General features: G+C 44.4%; 1 protein-coding gene across 1 annotated transcript; it reads right to left on the bottom strand.

Moving 5' to 3' along the window:
* Positions 1-409: 409 nt before the first annotated feature.
* On the bottom strand, positions 410-10538 carry LOC117778386 (zinc finger protein 709-like). The gene is made up of 7 exons (XM_034613889.1): positions 10271-10538; positions 8677-8895; positions 6493-7424; positions 4640-4892; positions 2612-2830; positions 750-2402; positions 410-582 (listed from the first exon to the last, which is right to left on the bottom strand). Exons 1-6 carry the CDS (start codon positions 10440-10442, stop codon positions 1120-1122), a joined length of 3078 nt encoding a protein of 1025 aa, XP_034469780.1. The 5' UTR covers positions 10443-10538; the 3' UTR covers positions 410-582; positions 750-1119.
* Positions 10539-10722: the final 184 nt, after the last annotated feature.

Genomic DNA, 10722 nt, shown 5'->3' with positions numbered 1-10722 from the left:
TCGTGTGATTTAACTCATCTTAAAAGGTACATTTGCAATTGTATTCTTATTTTTTAATATGCAGGGTAAATTCATTTTCCAAATCCACTGATATGTTTTCTGCCCTTGTCTTGATCCTTTAGTGCTTCACGCACAATGGACGTTTGTGAGTGTGACACTGCTGCCGCCACCAGATGGGGCCGGTGAGTGGATCTGACACGAGGGGGTGTGAACTACACTGGGAGCAGGCAGGAGAATAAATATACAACTTTCATGTCGAAAATTCTGACCTCTACAATATTTGTTTGTATTTTACTCAGTGTTTGTATGTAATGATTTTTCAGAGCAGTAACTTAAACTGAAGTAAATGTAACTGACTACAAATGATTGGTTTTGTTTTTTAAATAACATGAAATCAATCTAAACAAAAACATCATATTTACTTTTTTTATTAACCGTGATTATATAATTAATATCTGTGAATTCCAGATGCAGTCTAAAGACAATCAAAGGAATATTTTATGTTTTCATATAAGTTATATAAGTTCATTCTGCATTTTAATGACAGCACAGTGGCTATAGCTGTCAGGTAAACAAACTGCACTGCCAAGTGCTATCAAGTGGATTCAATCCCACAATACAGAAAATAGAAAAGGAAAGAACAAGCTGGAGGAAGAGAATCAAAGAATCTATCTGGCAGGATGACCACACTCGTATAACTGAGGTGGAGAATATAAATATTAAAAAGACAATTATTTAAGAGGCCAAACACATGTGTATGAACGAGGGACTCGCTCTGAAGATTCGGAGGCTCACAGTTGTTTCAGAGAAATACTGCTGCAAACAGAAATGTGAGGAGCACGGTCATGAGGATCGACTCGTCTCCACACAAGCTTCATCTTGATGGTTTCTTCTGAGTAAACTGATTCTCTTTTAGGAAAGAGCTTTGATTATGTGGCTTCTTGTGTGTCGTGTCCATGAAACACAGAACTGCTCCTCTCCCACATATTGTACAACACCACATGTGACTGTACTGTATGTGATCCCAGGTAACCTCCTAACAGACACATCTAATTCTCTTTTCCATCAGGTGTTGCAGTGATGTGGTTTCTCACCAGTGAGGACTCTTGCCACGTTCATTCAGTTCACCACAACGCGTGAAATCTCTCCCACATCTTCGGGAATTAACAACTTTTCATCTGTGTGGATCCTAATGTGCTTTCTTAAGGATGCTGCATGAATAAAGCTCATCCCACACATGTTGCAGATATATGGCTTCTCACCCGTGTGGAGTCTCATGTGACCTCTCAGGGCAGACCTCTGTTTGAAATTTTTCCCGCATATTTCACAGAAAAACGGTCTTTCGCCCGTGTGGCGACGAATGTGCTCTTCCAAGTGAACCTTCCGAGTAAATGTTTTTCCGCAGAAGTCACACGAAAACGGCCTCTCACCCGTGTGGACCCTCAGATGTAGGGTCAATCTGGACTTACAGAGAAAAGCTTTTCCACAAGTGTCACAAGAATACGGCTTCTCACCTGTGTGGGCTCTCATGTGGACCAGCAAGTTTGAATTGGTCAAGAAGGTTTTCTGACATATTTCACATGAAAACGGTCTCTCACCCGTGTGGAGTCTCATGTGTACTCTCAGGGCAGACCTCTGTTTGAAATTTTTCCCACATAGTTTGCAGAAAAACGGTCTCTCGCCCGTGTGACGACTAATGTGCTCTTCCAAGTGAACCTTCCGACCGAATGTTTTCCCGCAGGTGTCACAAGAAAATGGCCTCTCGCCCGTGTGGGTTCTTTTGTGTGTTCTCAATGCAGAGTTGTTGCTAAATTGTTTCCCACATGTGTTGCAGGTGTATGGTTTCTCACCTGTGTGGTTTCTCATGTGGATCAAAAAGCCCAACTTAGAGGTGAGAAATTTCCCACAAGTTTCACAAGAAAACGACTTCTCACCTGTGTGGATTCTCAGATGTTTGTCCAGTTTGGACTTAGCATCAAACACTTTTCCACAAGTGTCACACATGAAAGACTTTTTCCCTGAGTGAGTGTTGCAGTGACTCTGTGTTGGGGCAGAGCTGTTTCTCTGGGACTCTTCATCTCTAGTTGATCCTGGGTCCACATGCTCACTTCCTCTCTGATCTTGGCTCTCAGCTCCAGGAGAGATGTGAGAGAGGAGCTGCTGCTCACTGATTGGTTCTGGTTCACTGTGCTCACTTCCCTCATAAGGAGACGTCAACATAAAGGTATCGTTCTCCTGCTTCAGTACAAGCTGCTCTCCCTCCTGACTGGTGCAGAGCTCCTCCTGCTCCTCTTTAATCTGTGGAGGCTCTGGATCCTCTTGGTCCAGACTGGGGTTCCTCTCCTGGTCAGTGAGAAGCTCCTCCTCCTTACAGACATGTTGCTGTGGAAGCTCTGGAGGCTCTGGAGGAACAAAGAGACAAGAAATCACTCGTGATGAGAAAGAACCAATAAAAACACGTTAAATCCTTCAGGATCCTGAGTCCTGTTCCTGTGTTAGTCTCTAAGTCCATTCAGCTTGTCCTCATCTGTCCTGTGTTAGTCTCTAAGTCCATTCAGCTTGTCCTCACCTGTCCTGTGTTAGTCTCTCAGTCCATTCAGCTTGTCCTCACCTGTCCTCTGTAGCTCTATCTCAGGTTTCCAAACGATGTCCAACAGTCTGCGCTGTCGATCGATCTCTTCATTGAAGTGGATAATATTTCCACTGACTCCAGGTCTTTCTCCAGCAGCAGCAGGATCCTCTTGGTCCAGACTGGAGTTCCTCTCGCGGGCACATAGCTGCTGGGCAGTGAGAACCTTCCTCTTCTTCCAGACATGTTTCCGTGGGAACTCTGCAGGTACAAGGAGTCAGAATAAACAGCAAACTGTGTTTTAAAAGTCTTTGTCAAAAGTGTATTTGTCATGGTTTTTGAACTGGGGCCTCGTTAATAACCGTTGTGTAGGTTCTACTTCTCACACAAAAGTTTAAATCTATAAAAACAAAGTTAACGAGAGAATGTGAGCACTCACACACAAACTTTGACTCATTCATATGAACATTTGGGAGACAGGAAAGTGGTGACACACACGTGAGGTGATGAATTGAAGCCAGAATAAAAAATCCACTTTAAACATTAAAACCTGCAGTGCTATTTGTGCTAGTGAGGCATAAATCTTCAATAATCTCCATTCATCTGTAAAAGATATTCACCAACATAAAGCAAATCCTGATCAAACACCATCAAATATCCGAGTACCAAAACCAAAACTGATTAATACTTTTTAATTATGTATTCTGAGATTGTGCATGTATCACAAAGTATGACTTTAGCTTTCATGCTTTTGTGTAAAATGGTAAATGGTCTGTATTTATAGTTTCCTCTGGATGACCACTCAAAGTGCTTCACAGTACCGTTCTTACATTCACACATTTAAACGGTGCATTTTTCTATAAAAAGGTTTTTTGGGGTGTCAGTATCTTGCCCGAGTACACGTCTGCATGCAGTATGGGTAAGACTGGGATTGAACCCAAAACCTTCTGATTAGAGGAGGGCCACTCTACCCCCCCCCCCCCCCCCCCGTGCTGATCACACAGTCATCAGTTGATCATTCGGAGGTTCTCCCTCTTTAATGCTCATGATGGTTTCCTCATCGAAAGACTATTAGTCTCAGTCCATTCAGCTTGTCCTCACCTGTCCTGTGTTAGTGTCTCAGTCCATGCAGCTTGTCCTCACCTGTCCTGTGTTAGTGTCTCAGTCCATTCAGCTTGTCCTCACCTGTCCTGTGTTAGTGTCTCAGTCCATTCAGCTTGTCCTCACCTGTCCTGTGTTAGTGTCTCAGTCCATGCAGCTTGTCCTCACCTGTGTTAGTGTCTCAGTCCATTCAGCTTGTCCTCACCTGTCCTGTGTTAGTGTCTCTCAGTCCATTCAGCTTGTCCTCACCTGTCCTGTGTTAGTGTCTCAGTCCATTCAGCTTGTCCTCACCTGTCCTGTGTTAGTGTCTCAGTCCATGCAGCTTGTCCTCACCTGTCCTGTGTTAGTGTCTCAGTCCATGCAGCTTGTCCTCATCTGTCCTGTGTTAGTGTCTCTAAGTCCATTCAGCTTGTCCTCACCTGTCCTGTGTTAGTGTCTCAGTCCATGCAGCTTGTCCTCACCTGTCCTGTGTTAGTGTCTCTAAGTCCATTCAGCTTGTCCTCACCTGTCCTGTGTTAGTGTCTCAGTCCATGCAGCTTGTCCTCACCTGTCCTGTGTTAGTGTCTCAGTCCATGCAGCTTGTCCTCACCTGTCCTGTGTTAGTGTCTCAGTCCATTCAGCTTGTCCTCACCTGTCCTGTGTTAGTGTCTCAGTCCATGCAGCTTGTCCTCACCTGTCCTGTGTTAGTGTCTCAGTCCATGCAGCTTGTCCTCACCTGTCCTGTGTTAGTGTCTCAGTCCATTCAGCTTGTCCTCACCTGTCCTGTGTTAGTGTCTCAGTCCATTCAGCTTGTCCTCACCTGTCCTGTGTTAGTGTCTCTCAGTCCATTCAGCTTGTCCTCACCTGTCCTGTGTTAGTGTCTCAGTCCATTCAGCTTGTCCTCACCTGTCCTGTGTTAGTGTCTCAGTCCATGCAGCTTGTCCTCACCTGTCCTGTGTTAGTCTCTCAGTCCATGCAGCTTGTCCTCACCTGTCCTGTGTAGCTTTATCTCAGGTTTCCAAACGACGTCCAACAGTCTTCTCTGTCGATCGATCTCTTCCTCGTACTCGACGATCGTTTGTTCAAAGACTCTGAAGATCTCTTCAGCAGCAGCAGTTAGTCGCTCGTGGACAAAGTCTCTCAAACACTGGACTGAAGACATTGTTGCTTCATCACCGCTCGAATCTTTATCTGCGACACGACGACACCATCGTCTTCCAGCTAACTGCACACAGCCACACAGCTAGCATGCTAACACTTTTGGTCTGCGCGTCAGCTTGGGGTCATGTTCCGGAAGTGGAACTGATTTACTTCCGCTCCGAAGCTTTCCCGTTAAATAAATAAAGTTTCTGAGTGAAATGACCGGAAGTGTTTCAGCGGCCGCCATAATAAGAGCTGTTTGAATTTTCTATATGATGAGGAAAGGAGCTTTAATGCTTCCTAAATTATCTCCTTCAGCAGAGGAAACACTGAACCATCCTTCTTTATGAAAGGACATGTTTTTTTGAGACAGCTGAATTTAAAGTGACATCAGCTCGTAGTTTCCCCTGGACACACCCACATAAAATAAAAATAACTATCAGCTTTTTTATTCTCCTGAAAAGAAGCAGAACTGATATGAATCCTCACATTTATCTGAGCTCCTGATTTCTTCTGTCACATCGTCAAGTCAACAACAATCATTATGAACAGTTTTTCAATCCTTTTTTGTTTTTCAATAAAATATATTAGTGTTATTTCCTGTTTGTGATTATTCAATGTCTCCTCTGTACAAACTGAAAACATATTTTCCCAGATTCTGTACAAACCAGGAAACTTTCCTTTAACTATTTCAGAAGAACATACCTACAGGTGATAAAGTGAAGATTTAGTGGGGACATGAGGACATGAGGGTTTGCAGGGCGGAGCCGGAGAAGGCAGAGCGGTCGTCAGCAGGCAGGAGAATAAATGTCAGAAATTCAACTCAATATTTCTCCTCATATTACTCAAAATACAGCATCATAACAACATCATGCTGTGTTTGTATGTAAAGATTTTTCCGTGCAATAACTTTTAATGTGAAGGTGACTAACTAAAAAGTATTTTTCTTGGGAAATGTAAAGAAAAAAATAACATGAGATGAATCCAAGCAAAAATATCTGATTGACTTTTTATTAACACGTGTTATTTAATATCTGTGAATTCCAGATGCAGTCTAAAGACAATCAAAGGAATATTTTATGTTTTCATATAAGTTATATAAGTTCATTCTGCATTTTAATGACAGCACAGTGGCTATAGCTGTCAGGTAAACAAACTGCACTGCCAAGTGCTATCAAGTGGATTCAATCCCACAATACAGAAAATAGAAAAGGAAAGAACAAGCTGGAGGAAGAGAATCAAAGAATCTATCTGGCAGGATGACCACACTCGTATAACTGAGGTGGAGAATATAAATATTAAAAAGACATAATTATTTAAGAGGCCAAACACATGTGTATGAACGAGGGACTCGCTCTGAAGATTCGGAGGCTCACAGTTGTTTCAGAGAAATACTGCTGCAAACAGAAATGTGAGGAGCACGGTCATGAGGATCGACTCGTCTCCACACAAGCTTCATCTTGATGGTTTCTTCTGAGTAAACTGATTCTCTTTTAGGAAAGAGCTTTGATTATGTGGCTTCTTGTGTGTCGTGTCCATGAAACACAGAACTGCTCCTCTCCCACATATTGTACAACACCACATGTGACTGTACTGTATGTGATCCCAGGTAACCTCCTAACAGACACATCTAATTCTCTTTTCCATCAGGTGTTGCAGTGATGTGGTTTCTCACCAGTGAGGACTCTTGTCACGTTCATTCAGTTCACCACAACGCGTGAAATCTCTCCCACATCTTCAGGAATTAACAACTTTTCATCTGTGTGGATCCTAATGTGCTTTCTTAAGGATGTTGGATAAATGAAACTCCTCCCACACGTGTTGCAGATACACGGCTTCTCACCCGTGTGGAGTCTCATGTGGACCAGCAAGTTTGTTTTGACCAAGAAAGTTTTCTGACATATTTCACATGAAAACGGTCTCTCACCCGTGTGAACTCTCATGTGTACTCTCAGGGCAGACCTCTGTTTGTAATTTTTCCCACATAGTTTGCAGAAAAACGGTCTCTCGCCCGTGTGACGACTAATGTGCTCTTGCAAGTGAACCTTCCGACTGAATGTTTGCCCGCAGAAGTCACAAGAATACGGCCTCTCGCCCGTGTGGACCCTCAGATGTAGGGTCAATCTTGACTTACATAGAAAAGCTTTCCCACAAGTGTCACAAGAAAAGGGCCTCTCTCCTGTGTGGATTCTCACATGTGTGTTCAGTTTGGACTTGGTCATAAAGATTTTTCCACAAGTGTCACACATGAAAGACTTTTTCCCTGAGTGAGTGTTGCAGTGACTCTGTGTTGGGGCAGAGCTGTTTCTCTGGGACTCTTCATCTCTAGTTGATCCTGGGTCCACATGCTCACTTCCTCTCTGATCTTGGCTCTCAGCTCCAGGAGAGATGTGAGAGAGGAGCTGCTGCTCACTGATTGGTTCTGGTTCGCTGTGCTCACTTCCCTCATAAGGAGACGTCAACATAAAGGTATGGATCTGCTTCAGTACAAGCTGCTCTCCCTCCTGACTGGTGCAGAGCTCCTCCTGCTCCTCTTTAATCTGTGGAGGCTCTGGATCCTCTTGGTCCAGACTGGGGTTCCTCTCCTGGTCAGTGAGAAGCTCCTCCTCCTTACAGACATGTTGCTGTGGAAGCTCTGGAGGAACAAAGAGACAAGAAATCACTCATGTGATGAGAAACAGACGTCTAAGCAGATACATATCAGTGCTGTGTCGTCAGGACCAACAAGTTATCAGTAAGATGAAACCTTAGTTTAAACAATAATAATAAACTTTATTTATATAGCACCTTTAAAAACAGTTTTTTTAGCAAAGCAAAAGGAAAACAGAAGGCAGACAAACCGGATGGAGGCAAAGTGACAGACATCAATATTGAGGTGGTCAAAAATTAAGTCACATACAAAGTTGATCACACAAAAGCAGGAGAGGGACAATACAAAATTTAACAAGTGAAATAAAAGGTGATAAGAAAATGAAATATTTAAAAAAGGGTTATGTTTCAGATAAAAGAAAGATAGTGATATGGGTTAAAATCTACAAAAATAATTATGAACGACCCTCTTGGCATTTAAAATGGCGATTTGTTGCCTGATGTCATTGACTTTACTTGTAAAAGCATTATTAAAAACCTGTCACACATCTTGTGAGGCGTCGGTAAAACGAGTGGGGGGGGGGGGGGGGGGGGGGGGGGGGGGGGGGGTGATGATAGAATCTATTACCATAAATACAATTTCGGGATTAGATTGATTTGTTCAACTCAAGTTGGAAAAGAACAATGCTCTGGCGGGCGTGATTAAAGAGGGAGACCAGCTCCTCTGTTTGGATTCAAAGCAGCTCCAGAAGAAGAAATTAAGAGCTCAGAAAACCTGTGACAGACGAACAGGTGCATCATGTTCAGAAGCCAACCAGCACAACACCACATAGAAGCAAACTGACTTTTGATCTGACACACAGATTTCCTTGGTTTTAAAGTTGTGAGGGGTCTCGGCTGTGACCCTTTGAGTGTTGGTTCATTCATTGCCTGAGTGAGGTTAAAGGATTCCAGTGTTTCTATAAAATCAGTAATAAATCAATTTAAATAATATCTCTCCTTAGATCTGGTATGTGGAGCAGAGTTAGTGCACATTCTAGCTGTCACCTAGCAGTGCAACGCATGAGCACTTCAGGCTGTTTGTCAAGGAATAAATGCAACAATCCTGCAAGAGCCAGACATGTTCCTCTGCTCTCACTGTCAGATGATCTGTGAAGAGATGGTGGACAAAGAACCAATAGAAACAAGTTAAATCCTTCAGGATCCTATGAGTCCTGTTCCTGTGTTTTCATTAAGTCCATTCAGCTTGTCCTCACCTGTCCTGTGTTAGTCTTTCAGTCCATTCAGCTTGTCCTCACCTGTCCTCTGTAGCTCTATCTCAGGTTTCCAAACGATGTCCAACAGTCTGCGCTGTCGATCGATCTCTTCATTGAAGTGGATAATATTTCCACTGACTCCAGGTCTTTCTCCAGCAGCAGCAGGATCCTCTTGGTCCAGACTGGAGTTCCTCTCGCGGGCACATAGCTGCTGGGCAGCGAGAACCTTCCTCTTCTTCCAGACATGTTTCCGTGGGAACTCTGCAGGTACAAGGAGTCAGAATAAACAGCAACTGACAAAAGCAGTGACCTTTACTGAGATCTGTACGGCTGCTTTCAGACGTGTGAACAAAAATGTCCTCCTGAGCTCCTGTATGAAGTCTAAATCCAGGAGCAGTGTGAACAGCAGAGGATCCTCCACTGATTCACTGAGTGAGTGGGGGGGTGAGGAGCTTCTAACACGGGACACAAATGTCTCTGGTGAAAAAGTGCTGACACACGATGAAGACACAGACGAAGATGTAAAGAGAGCTGACCGACGGTGTCAGGTGATGTAAACATGATCACATGACCTCTGCAGCAGAGGTCACACGTCACTTCCTGTCTCTGTCTCTGCACCCGGCTGCCCCCCCTCTCACCTGAACCAGGAGGAGGATCTGATGCTGTGTTGTTCAGCTGTGAAACACAAACTCTGGAGACGAGTCTCTGGATTCCACCTGGAGCTCAAGTCTGACAACGGCTTCAGAGACAGACAGAGATTTCTGTAACCATTAGATAGATTAAGTCCATTCAGCTTGTCCTCACCTGTCCTGTGTTAGTGTCTCTAAGTCCATTCAGCTTGTCCTCACCTGTCCTGTGTTAGTGTCTCAGTCCATTCAGCTTGTCCTCACCTGTCCTGTGTTAGTGTCTCAGTCCATGCAGCTTGTCCTCACCTGTCCTGTTAGTGTCTCAGTCCATTCAGCTTGTCCTCACCTGTCCTGTTAGTGTCTCAGTCCATTCAGCTTGTCCTCACCTGTCCTGTGTTAGTGTCTCAGTCCATTCAGCTTGTCCTCACCTGGCCTGTGTTAGTCTCTCAGTCCATTCAGCTTGTCCTCACCTGTCCTGTTAGTGTCTCAGTCCATTCAGCTTGTCCTCACCTGTCCTGTGTTAGTGTCTCAGTCCATGCAGCTTGTCCTCACCTATCCTGTGTTAGTGTCTCAGTCCATGCAGCTTGTCCTCACCTGTCCTGTGTTAGTGTCTCAGTCCATTCAGCTTGTCCTCACCTGTCCTGTGTTAGTGTCTCAGTCCATGCAGCTTGTCCTCACCTGTCCTGTTAGTGTCTCAGTCCATTCAGCTTGTCCTCACCTGTCCTGTTAGTGTCTCAGTCCATTCAGCTTGTCCTCACCTGTCCTGTGTTAGTGTCTCAGTCCATTCAGCTTGTCCTCACCTGTCCTGTGTTAGTGTCTCAGTCCATGCAGCTTGTCCTCACCTGTCCTGTGTTAGTGTCTCAGTCCATGCAGCTTGTCCTCACCTGTCCTGTGTTAGTGTCTCAGTCCATTCAGCTTGTCCTCACCTGTCCTGTGTTAGTGTCTCAGTCCATGCAGCTTGTCCTCACCTGTCCTGTGTTAGTGTCTCAGTCCATGCAGCTTGTCCTCACCTGTCCTGTGTAGCTTTATCTCAGGTTTCCAAACGATGTCCAACAGTCTTCTCTGTCGATCGATCTCTTCCTCGTACTCGACGATCGTTTGTTCAAAGACTCTGAAGATCTCTTCAGCAGCAGCAGTTAGTCGCTCGTGGACAAAGTCTCTCAAACACTGGACTGAAGACATTGTTGCTTCATCACCGCTCGAATCTTTATCTGCGACACGACGACACCATCGTCTTCCAGCTAACTGCACACAGCCACACAGCTAGCATGCTAACACTTCCGGGCTTGGTGTCATATTCCGGAAGTGAAACTGAGTTACTTCCGCTTCGACGCTTTTCCGTTAACAAAATAAAATAAAGTGTATTTTAATAGGTAGGCCCATGTTACCAAAGTGTGTGTGTGTGTGTGTTTGTGTGTGTGTGTTTTTGTGTGTGTGTGTGTTTGTTTGTGTGTGTGTGTGT

Source organism: Hippoglossus hippoglossus, chromosome 17, assembly GCF_009819705.1.
Source record: "Hippoglossus hippoglossus isolate fHipHip1 chromosome 17, fHipHip1.pri, whole genome shotgun sequence".
Lineage (NCBI taxonomy): Eukaryota > Metazoa > Chordata > Actinopteri > Pleuronectiformes > Pleuronectidae > Hippoglossus > Hippoglossus hippoglossus.
The sequence above is the reverse complement of the archived record's forward strand: the minus strand, read 5'-3'. Positions and strand labels throughout refer to the sequence as shown.

What these genes read in the sequence shown, in the direction of transcription:
- LOC117778386 (XM_034613889.1), bottom strand. Translation starts at nt 10,442, where the DNA reads ATGTCTTCAGTCCAGTGTTTGAGAGACTTTGTCCACGAGCGACTAACT. An exon ending in GATAAAGCTACACAGGACAG is followed by an intron (nt 8,896 to 10,270) that starts GTGAGGACAAGC and finishes TTGTACCTGCAG; the next exon opens with AGTTCCCACGGAAACATGTC. An exon ending in GATAGAGCTACAGAGGACAG is followed by an intron (nt 2,403 to 2,611) that starts GTGAGGACAAGC and finishes TTGTTCCTCCAG; the next exon opens with AGCCTCCAGAGCTTCCACAG.